General features: G+C 40.6%; 1 protein-coding gene across 2 annotated transcripts; it reads left to right on the forward strand.

Annotated features, from left to right (window-relative positions):
- Positions 1-1,513: 1,513 nt before the first annotated feature.
- LOC139411676 (phosphatidylinositol 3,4,5-trisphosphate 3-phosphatase and dual-specificity protein phosphatase PTEN-like) lies at positions 1,514-20,548 on the forward strand. Of its 2 annotated transcripts, XM_071158306.1 has the most exons (10): positions 1,514-2,547; positions 13,543-13,627; positions 13,755-13,799; positions 13,899-13,942; positions 14,032-14,270; positions 15,032-15,173; positions 17,771-17,839; positions 18,362-18,528; positions 18,938-19,216; positions 19,532-20,548. In XM_071158306.1, the coding sequence occupies exons 1-10, from the start codon at positions 2,469-2,471 to the stop codon at positions 19,715-19,717; spliced, it is 1,335 nt and encodes a 444-aa protein (XP_071014407.1). In that variant the 5' UTR covers positions 1,514-2,468; the 3' UTR covers positions 19,718-20,548. The 2 variants fall into 2 exon arrangements, with proteins under 2 accessions (XP_071014407.1, XP_071014415.1); XM_071158314.1 differs by lacking the exon at positions 17,771-17,839 and having other exon boundaries at positions 1,537-2,547.
- The last annotated feature ends 909 nt before the right edge of the window (positions 20,549-21,457 follow it).

A 21,457-nucleotide genomic window follows, 5' to 3' on the forward strand; every position in this document is an offset into this window, starting at 1 on the left:
GGGGCGTGCTCGGCCTTCTGTTCCCAGTAGTCCACAATCAGCTCCTTTTTCTTACTGCTGTTGAGAGAGAGTTTGTTGTCCTGGCACCACACTGCCAGGTCCCTGACCTCCTCCCTATAGGCTGTCTCGTAGTCTGTGATAAGGCCTACCACTGTTGTGTAATCGGCAAACTTAATGGTGTTGGAGCCGTGCGCGGCCACGCAGTCGTAGGTGAACAGGGAGTACAGGTGGGTACTAAGCATGCACCCCTGAGGACCCCCATGTTGAGTGTCAGCGTGGCGGATGTGTTGATGCCTACGCTTACCACCTGGGGGCGGCCCATCAGGAAGTCAAGGATCCAGTTGCAGAGGGATGTGTTCAGTCCCAAGGTCCTTAGCTTGGTGATGAGCTTTTGAGGGCACTATGTAGTTGAATGTTGAGCTGTAGTCAATTAACAGCATTCTCCCATACAGTGGCCTTCAGAAAGTATTCACACCCCTTTACTTTTTCCACATTACAGCCTGAATTTAAAATGGATTAAATTAAGATGTTGTGCCACTGATCTACACACAATATCCCACAATGTCAAAGTAAAATTTTGAATACCACTCTTCATATTTTCAAGCACGGTGATGGCTGCATCATGTTATGGATATGCTCGTCATTGGCAAGGACTAGGGAGTGTAGGTGTTCATCGTGTCCAGGTGGAAATGGGCAATGTGGAGTGCAATAGAGATTGCGTCATCTGTGGATCTGTTTGGGCGGTATGCGACATATGAAACGTATGCCTGGGCAGAAGATATCTCAGAAGAGGAGATGCTTCAATTCATAGGCACCATTTTTTTCTAGGTCAACACCAAAATGTGTACCAAACCCAGTCTAAAAAAGTAGAAACATCAAATATGAGTCATCAACAACAAAACAGTATGTTCCATTTGATCCAGTCAAATCAAGACACATGGTGAGTGACAACATGTCTTGGGGAGAAAAAAATTGCACTGTACTGGTCTTTTCATGACACTGAGTGGAAGTGGATGTTTCCCCTTAAGTCCTAGCCTTCAGAAGTGTTTTACTACAAACAAATGGCCTTTCATCCCAAGCTTCAGGCAGGGAGAGTTGGTCTGAGCCTTTGAATTTTACAGATCATGTTTGGTGTGTTTTGTGCCTAAGGAATGTTTGACAGACACCCCCACCTCTACACCCCACCCTTGTCTCACACACACACACTCACACACACACACACACACACTCACTCACTCACTCACTCACTCACACACACACACACACACACACAGGTAATTGGTGGTCTCAGAGTCAATTAATGGACCCCATGGATACATTCAATAAGGTAAACTAGGACATTAGATATAATATACTAAAATGGTGTATCTGACTTCTCTCAATTGTTTTATATGATGACATGAACAGATATGCTTGTCAGTCACACTTAAATAGCATAACCCAATTTAAACCGAAAAAAGTGACATTATGTTGGAAACTTCCCTAATTACAAAAAACACGTGATCACATTGACAGAGACTTGCATGCGCTCTGATTGTGTCCTTCCGCTGCCAACAAAAGAACTAGCCGACTACAAAAAACGTAAATTGACAATACACTGACTACGATATAAAACTTATGCAAATAAATAGCTATTCTGAGAATCAACAATTATTTATTTGATAGGAAGAAAGTGTTTTTGATTTCGCTCTAGAACTATATATTTGCGGCGGTAGGATATTTATTTTAAAAACCTAGCCTGCTCTACATTTTCTTCCTCCGTTGGAAGCCATGATGGAAGCTTGAGAATTCAGCTGGAGAGAAACGCGGAAAGATGGTCCCCAGGACATAGCTATCTGTCAGACGAATCTGTGCTCATATTTGATCCCTGTATAGACAATATAAATGCACGGTGGAGCCTGTCACTTTTTCCGGTGTAGTTTAGCAAATAATTCACGACGATGTTGATTCGCTAGGAGGTTTTTTGATTAAAAAAAGGGGGTAACGTTAGCTAGCTAGTTACTATACTGTAGCTTGCTAACGTTAGCTACGAGTGGATACTGTTGCTGTCCTTTCCGAGAGTAACATTATTCTTCAAATTCGAGCGCAGGAGAGTTTTCTCTCCTCGCTGTCCGGTCAATCACGGCGGCTACTGTAGATCAGGAGGTTCGGACCGTCTCTTATACCATACGGTTAGGCGGGAGGAGAATTGTATGTATTTTTCAGGGGGGATTTGAAAACAAATTCCAGGATTGGGAAAGTTGGGCCTGCGTGGAGGAGCAGAGCAAGGCCCGTCTTTATGACCCAGAGAAGACATTCTAGTTAGCTAGTTAATCCTACTCACAACGACTACCACTGCTAGCTTTGCTAGCTTGTCATTGCGAGAAAGGAGCTGCAAAATCAAAAGCGCAAAGGGCGAGCGAGAGGCAAATCAAGCGAAAGCAACGATACTTTTTCATAAATAGACTCGTGTCACTAAGTTAGCTACAATGGCTTCGAAGATAAAATTAATGGTCAGCCGGAACAAAAGGAGATTCCAAGAGGATGGGTTCGACTTGGATTTAACGTGTATCCTTTTCTTAAATAACTAACGTTAGTTTATCATACAGTAAACTAGTCACGTGAGTATGCATATTGTATCAATTCAATAGCGATGATTGCTTGCTAGCTAACGTTAGCTAGTTAAGGTAACTGGCTGTTTTTGATAAGCCGGAAAGCATGTTTGAAATATGGTGGATCTGTCAAATGAGCACGCATAAATGTCTGAATCAAGTATGTATGACATCCAGTAACTACCTAGCTAGTTGTCATTATCAGGTACAGTGCCTTCAAAGTATTCACAGCCCTCGACTTTTTCAACATTTTGTTACAGCTTGAATTTAAAATGTATTGCATTGTGATTGTCACTGGCCTACACGAAAAATACCCCATGTCAAAGTGGAATTATGTTTACAAATTAATAAAACATGAAAAGCTGAAGTGTCTTTGAGTCAAGTATTCAACCCCTTTGTTATGGCAAGCCTAAATAAGTTCAGGAGTAAACGTTTGCTTAAGTCACATAAGTTGTAAGGACTCCCTCTGTGTGCAATTTTTTTTATTTTTATGACAACCTCCTTGCTGTACCCCACACATACAATTATCTGTAAGTCACCCAGTGAATTTCAAAAAGATTCCACCACAGAGGCCAGGGAGGTTTTACAATGCCTTGCGAAGGACATCTATTGGTAGATGGGTACAAATAAAAAAGCAAATGTTAAATATTCCAAAAATGTGGCAAAGAAATGAACTATGTCCTGAATACAAAGTGTTACGTTCGGGGTGAACAACACATTAGCACAGGCAAAATCTTAGGAAAACCTGGTTGTCTGCTTCCCAACAGACACCGGGAGACAAATTCACCTTTCAGCAGAACAATAACCTAAAACGCAAGGCCAACTGTATATTGGAGTTGCTTGCCAAGACAACGTTGAATGTTCCCGAGTGGCCTAGTTAGTTTTGATGTAAATCGGCTTAAATCTTTAGCAAAACTTGAAAATGACTGTCTAGCAATGATCAACAACCAACTTGACAGAGCTTGAAGAATTTTTAAACGAATGTGCAAATATTGTACAATCCAGGTGTGCAAAGCTCTTAGAAACGTACCCAGAAAGACAACTATAATCGCTGTAAAATGTGATACTAACATGTATTGAGTGGGTGTGAATAGTTATGTAAATTAGATTTCTGTATTTTATTTTCAATTTGTTTGCAAACATTTCTAAAAACATGTTTTCACTTTGTCATTATAGGAAATTGTGTAATGAAAAAAATCTATTTGATACATTTTGAATTTGGGCTGTAACACAGCAAAATGTGGAATAAGTCAAGGAGTATAAATACTTTCTGAAGGCACTGTAAGTTGTTACCTGTAACATTAGCCAACACATTATTTTACCAATTTAGCTTGCTAGCTAGGTTCAGGTTAGCAGCCAGTCATTATTACTCAACTTTGTTGGCTACAAATTGTCAATATAGGCATGACTACTTTGCTACTAGATAGCTCATGTTAGCCAGTGATGTAAAGCACTGTAAAAAATACTTGAAAGTACTACTTCAGTAGTTTTTGGGATATCTGTACTTTACTATTTATATTTTTGACAACTTTTACCTCAGTACATTCATAAAGAAAATAATATCCTTTTTACTCCATACATTTTCCCTGACACCCAAAAGTACTTCTTACATTTGGAATGGCTAGCAGGACAGGAAAATAGTACAATTCATTCACTTATCAAGAGAACATCCCTGGTCATCCCTATTGCCTCTGATCTGGCAGACTCACTAAACACTGCTTATTTTGTAAATTATGTCTAGGTGTTGGAGTGTGCCCCTTGTAATCCCTAAATTAAAAAACAAGAATTGTGCCATCTAGTTTTGTTTAATGTAGGGAATTTGAAATATTTTATACTTTACTTTCAATACTTAAGCATATTTTAGTAATTACATTTGCTTTTGATACTTAAGTATCTTTAAAATCAAATACTTTTAGACTTTTACTCAAGTAGTATTTCACTGGGTGACTTTCACTTTTACTTGAGTAAAAGTAATGATATCTTTGATAGAAAATTACTCAAGTATGACAATTGGGTACCTTTTCCACCACTGATGTTAGCCAACCTTCCGCAATGTAAACTAACATTTGGTTTGCTTGCTACAGTAAAACTTGACTTATTTGACAGTGCAGGGAAGCTGGTTGGCTGCTGTAACAATGTTTTCTTCTCTTAGATGAAATATAGATGACATGAGGCATAATTCTAGCTACCTAGCAAACTGTCTAACCTATTGGCCAGCTAATCAACCGCAAACTTGGTTTGCGAACACAGAGACTGCATTTACATAAGCTGCCCAATTCTGATCTTTTACCCAATTATGGGCAATATATCTGAATTTGGCTGCTTGTGTAAACGCAGCCTGACAGTTCTGGGATGTTGGCCCAAAGGCCAATGTATCACAGATTTAATCATTGGACATGTTGGGAAGCAATCGATTTGAATGTTTAAGACGGTGCAATGCACCTTTCGAAAAGCACTGTTAACCAGATTGAGAAACTAAATATGTTCTCATGAATTTGGCAATCATGCAGCATGTGCTGCTAGCTAGCTGTCAAACGTGATCTAAATTAGGTTCCCTTAGGGTATAGGGAACATATCTGGCAACCTTGGATAGAAAACATTTGAAAACGTGCTACTGCCGAAAGAGCCTCAATTCAGTTCATGTTATCTTTATGCAAATTATTAATTCAATATGCCAATTTTCAATGTCTAGCTTTTCAATGAATCACTATACTTTTTACAAATAACATTCACACTGATGCACCACTTCCTGAAAATTCTTAAATTGAGAAGATCTAATGCTAATAAAGTCCAAATGGAATCTGCATGATTGGATATTGTTAATTTATTGAGGTTAACTTCAGAACATCCTCATGTATTCTGTCAAGTGACATAAGTGATCTAGGCCTATACTGATTTTGTTAATATGCTGGTGGTGAGAATGGTAGTCCCTTGCTGCAGAACATCTCATACCTGGCCCTGATATTGAAGACACGTTTAAGGGAGTGCACTGTATTGGTTTGGAGGAGAGATAGTGGGAAGAGTGGACACAGGGATTGTGTTAATTGTATAGTTTTCTCTGACATGGATTATGTGCACAATGTTTATTTGGAGCAGTTTTTTGTGCACTTTGCAAAAAATCTAGGGACTCTAATGGCCTGTATAGTCCTTTTTATCTATGGTGTGGTAGGATGGTGTTCACCCTAATGTCAATACCTTTGACGGTTTAGTGAGGCATTTGTTCAGTTACTTGTGGGCCTGAGCAAATCAAAACGACTTGTCCCACAGTCTGTTTGAATCCACTGGTTGTGCAGGCTATACAGTATTATAATGTAGAGACCATATTGATGTACAGTGCCTTGCGAAAGTATTCGGCCCCCTTGAACTTTGCGACCTTTTGCCACATTTCAGCTTCAAACATAAAGATATAAAACTGTATTTTTTTGTGAAGAATCAACAACAAGTGGGACACAATCATGAAGTGGAACGACATTTATTGGATATTTCAAACTTTTTTAACAAATCAAAAACTGAAAAATTGGGTGTGCAAAATTATTCAGCCCCCTTAAGTTAATACTTTGTAGCGCCACCTTTTGCTGCGATTACAGCTGTAAGTCGCTTGGGGTATGTCTCTATCAGTTTTGCACATCGAGAGACTGAATTTTTTTCCCATTCCTCCTTCAAAACAGCTCGAGCTCAGTGAGGTTGGATGGAGAGCATTTGTGAACAGCAGTTTTCAGTTCTTTCCACATTCTCGATTGGATTCAGGTCTGGACTTTGACTTGGCCATTCTAACACCTGGATATGTTTATTTTTGAACCATTCCATTGTAGATTTTGCTTTATGTTTTGGATCATTGTCTTGTTGGAAGACAAATCTCTGTCCCAGTCTCAGGTCTTTTGCAGACTCCATCAGGTTTTCTTCCAGAATGGTCCTGTATTTGGCTCCATCCATCTTCCCATCAATTTTAACCATCTTCCCTGTCCCTGCTGAAGAAAAGCAGGCCCAAACCATGATGCTGCCACCACCATGTTTGACAGTGGGGATGGTGTGTTCAGCTGTGTTGCTTTTACGCCAAACATAACGTTTTGCATTGTTGCCAAAAAGTTCAATTTTGGTTTCATCTGACCAGAGCACCTTCTTCCACATGTTTGGTGTGTCTCCCAGGTGGCTTGTGGCAAACTTGAAACGACACTTTTTATGGATATCTTTAAGAAATGGCTTTCTTCTTGCCACTCTTCCATAAAGGCCAGATTTGTGCAATATATGACTGATTGTTGTCCTATGGACAGAGTCTCCCACCTCAGTTGTAGATCTCTGCAGTTCATCCAGAGTGATCATGGGCCTCTTGGCTGCATCTCTGATCAGTCTTCTCCTTGTATGAGCTGAAAGTTTAGAGGGACGGCCAGGTCTTGGTAGATTTGCAGTGGTCTGATACTCCTTCCATTTCAATATTATCGCTTGCACAGTGCTCCTTGGGATGTTTAAAGCTTGGGAAATCTTTTTGTATCCAAATCCGGCTTTAAACTTCTTCACAACAGTATCTCGGACCTGCCTGGTGTGTTCCTTGTTCTTCATGATGCTCCCTGCGCTTTTAACGGACCTCTGAGACTATCACAGTGCAGGTGCATTTATACGGAGACTTGATTACACACAGGTGGATTGTATTTATCATCATTAGTCATTTAGGTCAACATTGGATCATTCAGAGATCCTCACTGAACTTCTGGAGAGAGTTTGCTGCACTGAAAGTAAAGGGGCTGAATAATTTTGCACGCCCAATTTTTCAGTTTTTGATTTGTTAAAAAAGTTTGAAATATCCAATAAATGTCGTTCCACTTCATGATTGTGTCCCACTTGTTGTTGATTCTTCACAAAAAAATACAGTTTTATATCTTTATTTTTGAAGCCTGAAATGTGGCAAAAGGTCGCAAAGTTCAAGGGGGCCGAATACTTTCGCAAGGCACTGTAAGTTGCGGCACAGGTTAAGGGGGTTTTGCTTTACTTTTCTATCTTGTTTTAAAATTGATACTTACATGTGACTAATAGGAAAACTGGTCACTGTCTGAGCATTAAGCTTACCCCTCATTGAAAGTGTCAAATGCCACTATTCTGTTTTGAATGGACACCACTCACTGGAGAAAGGCATTTATGTCAATTCAACTCAGTTTATTCCCTGCACCCATTCAGTAGAAGAAACCACAGATGAATGGATAACAGGCTGATTGTGTAAAGATGCTGTTATTGAGATATTGATATCAGATTTGTCCGTTTCTGTGGGGTTTTCTGCTTGTGAGATAGACGCGAGGGTCATTCAACCCCAGTAATTCCTCTGTTGATGAGCAACAGCCAGTCAGTGTGAGTCCCCTCTCTGCTGATCTAAATTCAGGCACTTGTGGCCGCAAACTTTTTTTTATCGGATTTGGCATGGTGTCTTAAAACAATATGAGCTCTTTGCAGTTATGTAATGCAGTAGGGATGGACATTTCAGTTAACCAGTCAAACTGTAGAAAAAATAACATCCAAACAGGAAAATAACGTGACCAACAGAAAATACTATGCATACATACAAGGAACTGACATATTTCATTACGAGCTTAATGAAAATGCGTAACAATAGCAAGCCCTCCGTTTTACAGTCAAATGGCTTATATTGAACATTCAACAGCTGTAGTGAAGCAGGTAATAATATTTTATTTTTAATACATTTACCAAAATGTAATTTGTGTGAACACTGTTCTAATGCGAGCGGTTCCATTTGTGACGTAGATGAACGTCTCCATTAGAAACTTAGAAAGAGGGAGAATCTAACTAGGATGGGTTGCTAATATGACTATGATTGTGCCTTTGGCTTCTGGACAATGAAAGAAAGTTATGAACACCAATAGAACAGGAGAAAAATGCTGCTTAATGGCATGAGGAAGTATTTATAAAATAATTGCATCCATGTTTCTATGGTTGGATTTTGGCTAGGCTAATTTGAAGCAAGGTAAGACGTTCCACATTATTTAAAGTTAAGTAAAATGTTCAGGTTTCAAGCAATGATACTGCCTTAAGATCACATTGCAATGTGGTGGGTGACGAGCTGATAGCCTGCCTACCGTTGACTATAGCCTATACATGCGAATAGGAGGCGCACTTGAATTGAGAGTTGAGATTGAGATATATAAATAGTAGCTATTTTTAATTATGGCCATCAAAACTGTTTTTAACACGCCATTGCATTTAGAATTATTTGTTGCACAATGACTGGGTTTATTTATAAAAGCATATTTAATTCCAATAGCAGCTTTTTTAAAGGGTTTGCTCTCGTGTTGTCTGACAGGTGATGGGCCATTCCGCTCCTCAAACTAGGCTCTGTATGCTGTGCATGTGTGATAAATAATTGATCCTTTTATTTAACTAGGCAAGTCAGTTAAGAGCAAATTCTTATTTACAATGACGGCCGAACCCGGATGACGCTGGGCCAATTGTGCACCGCCCTATGGGACTCCCAATCACGTCCGGATGTGATACAGCCTGGATAATAAATAAGATGCATGACGACTAACAGAAATACACACGTGCCAATTTAATTCCACTAAATTATGCAAATTAACATAAAGACCGATAAGCATGACTGGTCAAATGGGTTTTCGACAGCTAACCGATTAACAGTTAACCGTTTATATCCCTATAATACAGTGTCAGGGTTCTGGGAATAATCCTTATAATAGAGTCCCCATCCCCAACCAACCACCTGCCCTCTTCCCCACATTCTCTCCTCTACTCTTATCCACCCTTCCCATATCATTCGCTCTCTGCCTGCTCCTCTCATTTTCTCTTTTCAACTCTCTCCCCCTCTACTCTCTTTTTTTTTTCTGTTGCCCAGCCGTGGAGTTAGCTAGAGCACAGAGCTGTGGCAGGACAGCTGAAAACGCCAGAGAGAAAAGGCGTTCCTGAAATGTCTGGTTTTTAGAGGAGCTTCCGTCGGGGGTCCTGTATGTGCGTTTCCTCCCAGCTGCAGAATTCCGAGCCCCCCGTGCCCTGGGCTGTAGCTCCTCTAGGAGCTCTGGAGCTTTTTAAAAACACTTAAAATAGTCTGAGTGGAATGATTTTGCCAGTAGGACCAAAGGCAGAGGTGGAGGTTGTAGCCCATTATGTGGTATAGAACGGCCTGCATTTGGTTCCTAATTAGGTCTTTGAGGCATTAATGGAAATGATTATGTTCCTCTATGTAATAGACAGGCTCATATGCTGAAGGCCACAGGCAAGTAGCTTGGCATTATGCAAATACTATAATAAAATCTCTGCTGTGTTTTATTGAATTAATGCAATGTATTGTGTTCCTCTTGAATTTTAATGCCATAGCTGGAATTTGGTAGATACTACGCCTATCTGACATAGGGCATCATATTCTTGCTAGTTTCATTCAAATGTTGGTCAAGTTACATTAGATCTTGGCAAATGTGTTCATCACATCCACAGATACTGCCATTGTACTGTGTGTTTGTGTGCATGCATTATGCAGAAATTAGAGGCAGTTCAAGGGAGTCAAGTCTTCACCTTTCTCACCAGAGTCGTCAGTGGTGTGTCAAATCTTGGAGACCAGTTTTTAAATGATTTGCTCCAAAATAACTTCTGCTAGAAAAAAACAGACATTAAATTAGAGCTGTTTGCCATTCTATTTCTGACACGGTGACACAGGAAACGTACAAAAGGGTGACCTTTCGTCAGTGGTTAAAGTGCAAAATCCCACGGTTTATGTAGGCAGACAGGCTTCAGAATGTCAGTTACAGGTAGGAGTTGAGATGATGTGCAATCAATTCAATAATGTTTTGAGATATGACATTGAAGTTGATATGGACATGATCACACATAATATGGTTGACATTTGTCCTCCAGAGACAGAAATTAGTTTAGTAGTTTAAAGTATCTTTCAAAAAACCGCAGATGCACTAGAAAATGTTCAATATGCAGCTGAAAGTAACAGCTTCATTTTGCACTTAATGAGTGTGTGGGTTTAGCAAAATGGTTGGTCAATAGAAATGTTTTTGCAGTCATCTTAAGTCGTACACAGTGCCATTGAGATGGTATTATTCAAGATATTTTGATGTGTAGCCTAAACCAGTGATTGTAATGAATTTTGGGGTTACAATTAGCCTGTTGCTATATTTTACTCTAAAAATAGGGATCCAGAATTGCTATGTCTTTAGTTCAATAAATTTGCATACATATTTTGTGTGGCTACAAATAGGCTATCACAAATAGCTACAAATAGGCTAATTCCTTTAGGGCTAATTTGCCAACTGAGGAAGTGGAAACTCCAAATGCATTAGCTAGGTTGAGGAATATAATATGTTGCTAGTAAGCCATGTAATTGGTTAATCTAACAGCAAATGTAATAACTTTGTAGCATTCCCAATGATGTCTAGGCCTATGTAATCACTGTAAATGGCAGATGCGTGCTCACCCGTTCCGCATATCTCAAAGCCCATAGCCTACCAGATACTTTTGTTTAAAAAACGGCACTCAGACAGTCAATATTGAGAGTTGAGAAATAAATGTAATACAGAAAGCTGAGAACCTCTTCTCTCCAACAGTCACAACAGTAGTTGCTTTTGGAGAAAAACAAATATTTTGTAAAGGTTGCTATTACAACACATTTTTCTCAGCCACTCCTCTCCCACTAGCCTACTCAGAGCCTGCAGGAAAAATGGGCACAGGCAAGCACTTTCATGCACTTTAGGCCAGGGTTTCCAAAACTCTGTCCTGGGACCCCCCTGGGTGTACATTTTGGTTTTTGCCCAAGCACTTCACAGCTGATTCAAATAGTCAACTCATCAATCTTTGATTATTTGAATCTGCTATGTAGTGCTTGGGCAAAAACAAAACGTGCACGGGGGGGGGGGGGGAGGGGCACTGCTTTATGCTAGTTTGACCAAGTCATGATTTTAGCCACCCCATAATAGAATGTTTTGAATGAAATAACCAGATAGAATTTGGAGCTTGCGCCAATGTGACCAATTAAAAATTTAACTTGACAATTCAAGTCAAAGGGTGGCAAAATGTAACCACCCTGGAGCCCTGTTCGTCGCTGAAGTCACCCCATCAGCGTGTTTCACTGCTCCACTGTTCCTCCCCATGAACCCCATAACCAATTGTCATTTATCCCAACAAGATACTTTTCTTGTCCGTCAAGGCAGGGTCCTCATTACTCTTACATTTGATCTGTTAAATATTCCATGTGATTCGGCTGGGGCTGCAGGAAAATTAAGCCCAACATCTGCGACGATCTCAATATAACTAGGGCTCTATAAATACATGCAGGTCAAGCTGTGTAAATTCTCCTAGTGCACCCACATGTGGGCCCCGCTTGATTAGGAGTGCTCCGGTCCTCTCGGCCTCTCTCTCGCCCTCACACAGCCAACACCATCTGTTATTCTACTGATCACAACCCTTCTGCCCAGCACTGTACTTTCCCTTTTTGTTCATTACTGCACAATGACACCCACATGGTGATACAAACGTCATGATGATCTTTCCTCAGACCTTTTGTGATAGGATTACGTTGTAAGCTAGAGGTTTTGGTATTGTATGAGCTATACAGTGCATTCCAAAAGTATTCAGACCCTTTGACTTTTCCCACATTTTGTTACAGCCTTATTCTCAAATGGATTACATTTTTTTCCCCTCCTCATCAATCTACACATAATACCCCATAATGACAAAGCAAAAACATGCTTTTATATTTTTTGGGATCAAATTTATAATAAAAAAATAAATAAACATAAGTAGACGGAAATATTACATTTACATAAGTATTAAGATCATTTACTTTGTTGAAGCACCTTTGGCAGCAATTACAGACTCAAGTCTTCTTGGGTATGACGCTACAAGCTTGGCACATCTGTATTTGGGGAGTTTCTCCCAATCTTCTCTGCAGATCCTCCCAAGCTCTGGCAGGTTGGATGGAGAACGTTGCTGCACAGTTACTTTCAGGTCTCTCCAGAGATGTTCGATCGGGTTCAAGTCCGGGCCACTCAGGGACATTCAGAGACTTGTCATGAAGCCACTCCTGCCTTGTCTTGGCTGTGTGCTTAGGGTTGTTGTCCTGATGGAAAGTGAACCTTTGCCCCAGTCTGAGGTCCTGAGTGCTCTGGAGCAGGATTTCATCAAGGATCTCTCTGTACTTTGCTCGGTTCATCTATCCCTCGATCCTGACTAGTCTCCCTGCCGCTGATAAACACCCCCACAGCATTTTTGTTATTTTTTATTTAACTAGGCAAGTCAGTTAAGAACAAATTCTTATTTACAATGACGGCCTACCACAGCCAAACCCGGACATCGCTGGGCCAATTGTGCGCTGCCCTATGGGACTACCAATCACGTCCGGATGTGATGCAGCCTGGATTCGAACCAGGGACTGCAGTGACGCCTCTTGCACTGAGATGCAGTGCTGCAGAAATGGTTTGGTACTCTTCCCCAGATCTGTGCCTTAACACAATCTTGTCTCTGAGCTCTACGGACATTTCCTTCGACTTCATGGCTTGTTTTTTGCACTGAGATGCACCGTCAACTGTGGGACCTTATATAGACAGATCTGATCCTATCCAAATCATGTCCAATCAATTGAATTTACCACATGTGGACTCCAATCAAGTTGTAGAAACAGCTCAAGGATTATCAATGGAAACAAGATGCACCTGAGCTCAATTTCGAGTCTCATAGCAAAGGGTCTGAATTCTTATGTAAATAAAGTATCTGTTTTTTATTTGTAATACATTTGCAAAAATTGCTAAACCAGTTTTTGCTTTGTCATTATGGGGTACTGTGTGTAGATTGATGAGGGGAAAAAATAGTTAATACATTTCATAATAAGGCTGTAACATAAAAGAAATTTGAAAACGGAAAGGTGTCTGAAAACTTTCCAAATGCACTGTATATAGGATTTTCTTCTATCTGTGTGTCCTTGACCCAATGGTGACCACAGATATCTATCCAAACATCATTGCTATGGGCTTTCCTGCAGAGCGACTCGAAGGAGTGTACAGAAACAATATAGACGAGGTTGTACGGTGAGTAACAAAACAATTCAAGTTGATAAAGTATCCTGAGGTGTTTTACATTCTCATTAGATGCATTATGTTGTCAATTTCTGTAGTTGCGGAATGTTTTGAATGTAACTACCTTTTACCTCAACAGGTTTCTTGACTCGAAACATAAAAACCATTATAAGATTTACAATCTGTAAGTATACCGCTAAACACTTAAATGCTAATATCAATGTTTTGTTTACAAATTAATTGCTCCTTCATGACTGCTGACGTAATTTCCTTCCTATTTCAGTTGTGCAGAACGACACTACGATGCTGCCAAATTTAACTGCAGAGGTACGCCGTCACAAACAAAATGTTTTTAGAGCCAGGTTGCTTAAAGGAAACTTACTCTTTATATTTCACTCTAACTCTCCACCCGCCAGTTGCACAATACCCCTTTGAAGACCACAACCCGCCTCAGCTAGAGCTCATCAAGCCGTTCTGTGAAGACCTCGACCAGTGGCTGAGCGAGGATGACAATCATGTGGCGGCCATCCACTGCAAGGCAGGGAAAGGCCGCACCGGGGTGATGATCTGCGCCTACCTCCTGCACCGTGGCAAGTTCCAGGACGCCCAGGAGGCACTCGACTTCTACGGGGAAGTGCGGACAAGGGACAAGAAGGTCAGTGACAGTGACTTGCCAGGGGTGGTGACTAGTGATGGGCATTTTACATGATTTAACTATTCAAATATGACATTTTATTATTTGTTCGGATATCCGGATAGTGATTTATCAGTACGACGCAAATGCACATGGCAGAGAACTGAGGACAGGCTGTTTTTTATTCTCTGCTTGTTTTTTGGCTGAAAGCAACAGTGAAAGAGAAGTCCAATTTTTGCCATGATAGAACTGATTCTGTTACAAAAAGGTTTTCTGATTCATGTTTTACATTCATCTGGGTCAGTTATTGTGGGAACTCTGTTAGGTGTGCGCCTGTAGTTGTTATTCAAAGTGGGGAAAATAGCAAAATGTCAAAAAATCACAAAAAATGAACACAAGTAAACGAATAATAACGTCAGTTCGGATATTCAATTAACCGTGCCCATCCCTAGTGGACACTAGACGCTAGTACTCGGTGTGAGAATTTTTTAATAAACGCAGACTAGGCCTAGATCGTCTGTTTTGTCATAGACCTGCCGTGATCAAATTTTTACATTGACATTTTAGTCATTTAGCAGACACTCTTATCCAGAGCAATTTACAGTAGTGAGTGCAAACATTTTCATACTTTTTTGTACTTGCAAGCGCCATGCTCTACCAACTGAGCCACACAGGATTTCAAAGACATATTTTTCACAATCTGTATATCCTATTCTTTGTGGTAATTATTAAATTGAGGTCATTCCCTATCATTGACTGTTTTTGTTGTCTTTCCTTTTCAGGGAGTGACGATCCCAAGCCAACGGCGCTACGTGTACTACTATAGCCACCTGCTGAAAAACAAGCTGGACTACAAGCCTGTGGCTCTCCTCTTCCACAAAATGGTGTTTGAGACGCTACCAATGTTCAGTGGAGGCACCTGCAGTGAGTCACTCATGTTTAACTTGAACTCCGACTCAGGGTGTAGGCATGTAGCTCTTTAAATGGTGTGTATACGGCCACCCACGGTAGTAGAGAATGGTGCAGGTCAACTTGTGTAGTGAGAGCATAGAGTCATATTATGTACTTTACATTGAAGCCAACGAAGCTCTTGATCAGTTGCTTGTACTCTTTAAGAAAGATGGCTAGATATTGATGAGAAAGAGAGCATGGATGACACTATTCTCAGCTGCGTTCAGCAAGGCTGGCTTCTACCTGCTTTATCCAAATTGTGACATGTTTATGCTCTGCAGTTCAGAGGAGGAATTCAGTACGTGTAAATAACAAGTCACCAATGACCTCTTACAGATAGCAAATATAATAACTGCGTTTATTGTTGTCCAGGGATTTTCAGAAAGACAAAGACTTCAACTCCTAGCTCAAGTAGACATTTTCACCTATGATCTTTAATCAAGAGATGTAGTGATCTATGTTTTTCATCTAATAGAATGTGAATGACTATGCATGTACATCTACTGCATGTAATTTGCTTGGCTGAACTTTTCTGTGAAACAATGATTTTAATATCTTTCCATTGTGGTCATATGAAATATGGATTTCTGGTTTAATGTGCCTGAGTCACGGATTATCTTCTTGTTTTTTCTCAATATTTCACTGTTGCACAAAAATGCACCTTTTTCCTCCTTGGATTATCTGTGATGCTCTAACCTAGCATTTGAATGTGCTCAACTGCTCTGAACTAACCCTTCTCTTTCCCTCTTAACACTCCCTAGAGAGGGCCCTATTCTGAGTTTGACGTTCTCTATTTGCAAAGACCTAGATAGAAAACATAATGTTACTTGTTCGCACTCATTTTAAAGTATTGGCTAAATGCTGAGGTGTATTGTAGTGATGTGCAGATCAGCTGTTTGTTCACCCCCCCAAATCTGAGGCCTGCACTCGACCCTAACCCGCAAATATTGAAAATGCGCTGTACCGTCAGATGGCACAACAAATTTTTGAAGAGGTCTTTTTAGATAGGTCCATGTTTCGTCTTATAATTTCCAACATTTTGTTAGGCTATTTGTTAGTCAACTTGTCTATAAATAGATACATGCAGCTTCTCTTCTGTCATTACTTGTTTCCCTTAGACTAAATAAACCCTTTCTCAACAAAATGTCATAAATCGATAGAATGAATGATTCAATCTAGTTGGCATCGGTAAAGTTTGCTTTCTGTTTCCTCTTTCATCTCTGCTTCTCTACAACGATGTTTAGGTACTGGGGAGAAAATGCAATAACTAAAAAATAATAATAATAAGATTTTCAGTACAACATTTCCTAATGACATTGGTTTGACTGGTTTTAAGGAAATTTAAATCTGTTGCAATATTATCAGCTTTTATGATGCTGATAAAGACAGCACATATACAGATGGTCGTGTCCATTCTCTCAGGATGCTAAAATAAATAAATCCTATTTCTCCACTCCTGTTAATATTATATCAGGCTATGAGCGAGGTTATAGAGCTACAGTGTATAACCTCCTGGTTCCTAAACATCTTTCCAGATTCAGTCAGATTCATACTATTCCATTTAACCCATCTGAACAGTACAGTTACCTTGATGTGCCATATTGATATCCCTGTCTTGTGACTGTCAAGTGTATATAGAGGTTCACAATCATCACACACAACATAGCCGGACGGCACTGCTATCATCCTCTCCTACCACTTCAGCAAATCTTTCCCAAACATTAGACTACTGTTCTTGCCCTCCGTTTAATTTATTTTCAACTCTCCATTGCACAGCTTTTCTCTTATTGAATTCAACTCTTAACATGATCCTTTTTTGCCTCAGTCGATTGACATAAACCTTTTCTGCCCAAGTTCCCAAAAGCATTTGGCAATTACAGTGTTTGGCCCTAAAGCCTAGGCTTAGGCAACGCACTAATTCCAGATACAAAATAATTAATGAAAACCTCAATGTAGACTATAGATATAAATTGCACATTACATACATTTATGTATTTGTTATGCATTTTCTCTTTATTTAATCCTCCCGCCACCCACCTGCCCTTCATCCACACAATATTTAATGACCCATAACCCACCCGCACAAGCGGGTCCTGTGGGTTATGAGTCAACCCGCACATCACTAGTGTATTGGGTGAGAAGTTCATTTGGAGAGAACTTTCCTTTTTTAATGGACTAGCATATAAGACTAGCTAGCATATAAGGCGGTTCTCATTGGTGAATACATTATCACACATTGTTAAGAATTAAATTGGCTAGATGCAGGTTTCTACCATTGGGATTTATGGTGGTCAATTGAGATGTTCTTGGAATATCTACAGTCTGAAGTTCCCACATGTTCTTTTTCCTGTGAATTATTAATGTATTGCACCATGTATCCCAAGTCTTGTGGACTAGATTTAACTTCATATCTCCATTTGAAAGCATTGTTTTTAGATATGTGGCTGTGTTTGTATATAATTGATATCCTAGCATATATCTGTACTGTTAGAAGTGTTCCTGCTGTGTTCTGAAGGCCCAGCTTGCCAGCCCAGCCAGGCTGTGAGTTAATCTCCTTCTCTCTCTCTAAGGGGACAGTACCGTTAAAAACAGGAGCGAGCCGATCCCTCTGGGCTTCAAGAAAGGGAATTGGCATTGGGGTAAATGAGCCTTTCATCCGTTTTGATGTCCTTCCCTCATATACTGTTCATTTGGCTCCAGTTCCAACAAGAACTAGAAAGGTAGAACTTATTCTAGTGAAGGCTAGAAGAAGGAGTTGTAGCATTAAAACATCATTGCAATGTGGAGGCATACAAAGACCAACCAACCACCCCCTTATGAGAGGTTTCAAACTCTCACAAATGTAAGGCTATTGTTATAGAAGAAAGCACAACAGTCATCAGAATGGGGTCCCATGTCTTTAGTTCTAGTTCTTTTTGGGTGCTATTTGTGGTCTGGTTATTTCCCCCTATCCTCCTTTGTGGTCTGGTTCTTTCCTTCTCTCCTCCTATATTGGAAAACACGGTTTTAGAGAACTCCCAACTAGGGGTTGCTTTTGTAACTGTCATGGCGGCAACTCCAAGACTACTAAGACTTGTATCCTGTCTTGTCTGGTTCTCTCTACCACCATTACCCTTCATTGCAACCTCTCTCCATATCTCTGAAACACTCACCCCTTTTAGATCCTCAGTTTGTGGTGTATCAACTTAAAGTCAAGATCCACACATCCAACCCGGCTCACACGCGGAGGGAAGAAAAGCACATGTTATTTGAGTTTCCCCAGCCGCTGCCCGTCTGTGGAGACGTCAAAGTGGAGTTCTTTCACAAGCAAAACAAAATGATGAAGAAGGTTGGTTAGTTCCGCCTGTCACATGAGTGTCTCTAATTTCCACCTGGGTTTCCTTGGCTTCAGCTGTTATGGGGTTTTCAATTGCTGCCCCATTGTAGTTATTGTCATAATTGCAGTGTCACTCCAATGTTTACCTGGTATTTTATCATAAAAGGTGTTTTATGTGAGTCCCTTATAGTATCATACATGATAGTCGTAATGACGTTAAATGGCACTCTGATGTTATAATTGGCTAGCTTACCTGGAAATGTATTGAATCATGTTACTATAAATAGCTGATAAGGATTTTCACACTTATGTACTGTAAATGTGTAGCTTTTCTAAGCCGGCATTAGCGTGGTAACTATAACCACAATGATCGTCAGACATACTCCATTACAGTTAGTACCTCTCCCTCTCCACTATCCAGGATAAGATGTTCCACTTCTGGGTTAACACCTTCTTCATCCCCGGGCCACCGGAGGAGAGCATGGAGAAGGTGGAGAACGGGTCGGTGGTGGTGAACGATGTGGACGGGGTTCAGAACCAGTCCACGATTGGCACCCCTCCCCAGGCCCCGCAGAGTGCCGAACGCAGGGACAGCGGCAGGGACAGCGACAGGGACTACCTCATCCTCGCGCTCACCAAGAATGACCTGGACAAGGCCAACAAAGACAAAGCTAACCGCTACTTCTCACCTAATTTCAAGGTGAGCCATTTAAACTAATGGTTGTAATGGAATCTTTTATTTAACTAGGCAAGTCAGTTAACAACAAATTATTATTTACAATGATGACCTACCCCGGCCAAACCCTAACCCAGGAAACGCTGGGCCAATTAATAATATGAGGAAGGTACTGCAAATTTGTTGTGTAAATCTCTCAATTGGTCTTTGCGCTATTAGAATCCTGATGAAATTGAAACATTGGTTTTCAATGACAGCAGTGCTGAGTTCTATTGTTTGACAAGGTTCCTTGTTCTGATATTATGGCTTCCCATTTCTCTCCCTGTCTCGCTCCTTTAGGTGAAGTTGTATTTCACGAAAACCGTGGAAGATTCTTCGAATTCCGAGGCGAGCACTTCGACATCTGTCACTCCGGACGTTAGTGACAACGAGCCAGACCATTATCGATATTCTGACACCACTGACTCTGATCCGGAAAACGAACCTTTTGATGAGGAGCAGCACACGCAGATCACGAAAGTGTGAACTCGTACTTTTTTTATAGGAACACGAAGAAAAAGATATGTACACCAGAGAAAAAAAAGGAGCAAACTTGAATATGAACTCAAAAGAAGAACCTTTGTTCCCCTGCTTCCCCCAAAACGGCAGCAGAGCATCATGTCAAATGCCAATTTTAAAAGAAAAAAATAATATTCTGACCAATATATTGTTTTTAGGACTCTTTTCTTTGGCACGGCCATGTACCATGCGCGAGGTATTGACGTTGTTGGGGGAAGGTGCTGTAGCTGTAATGTTTATATATACACATACATACATACATACATATGTAAACAAACTTTTTTGTGTCATAGACAATGGAAAAGAGTAACAATCAGGAGGACTATGCTGCTCCGTCTCCTGTCGAAACCAAGGCCAGTGCTGCAGTCACTTTGTTTATTTTCCCGTCTTCTCTCCCTCCCTCTTCTCTTCTACCCCCTTCACCACACCTCTTCCCTCATCCTCCTTTACTGTGAATGCTTCTCGTGCTCTTTGCAAGCTGTCTCACACGACGATGACCTTTGGCCTTTGTGCAGTGGAAGCTGCATGCAGGCAGTGGGTTGGGGGCGGGGCTGGGTTATGAGTCTGTGATGTCTAAAGCGATGCCATTCCTTTCCGTACTGTTTAAATTATGCAGAACAAGGCATCCCATGTAATTGTCCGTTTTTTTTTAAATCCTAAAATAATAAAAATATAATACACAAAACAGCAGGGAGACAAGTGTTTGCAATGTCAACACTTTATATACATTTAAAGAACCGTGGCGGTATGCATGTATTGGAATTTAGCACCCATCCCTAATAAATGTATGCAATGTCATCCTTTCTTAGACACAAGCTTTTCAATGTCTTTTAAGATCTCAGGGTTACCCTGTGGATCATTTGTCATAATGGACTTCCTGGTGTCTTTGGAGTGAATTGCATCATGGAAGTTCATGATGTTTTATGATTTAGGTGATTTCACACCATCTGCACTGTGTGTGTGTGTGGGGGGGTTAACCCTAACCCTAAAAATGTATCATGCTTAAATTTTTAAGCTGTTACAGAGTTACAGTTCATGTAAGGACATAAAATAATATCATTAGGCCCTGATCTAAGGATTTCACACTGGGAGTACAGATAATGTATGCATCTGTTGGTCACAGATACCTTAAATAAAAAAGGTAGCGGCGTGGATCAGAAAACCAATTAGTATCTGGTGTGACCACCATTTGCCTCATGCACCGCAACACATCTCCTTCTCATAGTTGATCAGGCTGTTGCCTGTAGAATGTTGTCCCACTCCTCTTCAAGACTGCGAAGTTACTGGATATTGCTGGGAACTGGAACACGCTGTTGTACACTTCGATCCAGAGCATCCCAAATATGCTCAAAGGGTGTCTGGTGAGTATACAGGCCATGGAAAAACTGGGACATTTTAAGCTTCTAGGAATTGTGTACAGATCCTTGCAACATGGGGCCGTGCATTAGCATGCTGAAACATGAGGTGATGGTGGCGGATGAATGGCACGACAATGGGCCTCAGGATGTCAGGGTATCTGTGCAGTCAAATTACCATTGATAAAATGCAATTGTGTTCGTTGTCCGTAGTTTATGCCTGCCCATACCATAACCACACCGCCACCATGGGGCACTCTGTTCACAACATTAACATCAGCAAACTGCTTGCCCACACGACGCCATACACGTGGTTTGCGGTTGGACGTACTGCCAAATTCTCTAAAACAAC

The sequence above is a fragment of the Oncorhynchus clarkii genome, chromosome 1, assembly GCF_045791955.1.
Source record: "Oncorhynchus clarkii lewisi isolate Uvic-CL-2024 chromosome 1, UVic_Ocla_1.0, whole genome shotgun sequence".
Classification (NCBI taxonomy): Eukaryota; Metazoa; Chordata; class Actinopteri; order Salmoniformes; family Salmonidae; genus Oncorhynchus; species Oncorhynchus clarkii.

Excerpts from the sequence above, each read along its gene's own strand:
- LOC139411676 (XM_071158306.1), top strand. The coding sequence starts at position 2,469 with ATGGCTTCGAAGATAAAATTAATGGTCAGCCGGAACAAAAGGAGATTC. Across the intron at positions 13,800-13,898 it reads CATTATAAGATTTACAATCT|TTGTGCAGAACGACACTACG; the intron begins GTAAGTATACCG and ends TTCCTATTTCAG. Across the intron at positions 14,271-15,031 it reads TGCGGACAAGGGACAAGAAG|GGAGTGACGATCCCAAGCCA; the intron begins GTCAGTGACAGT and ends TTTCCTTTTCAG.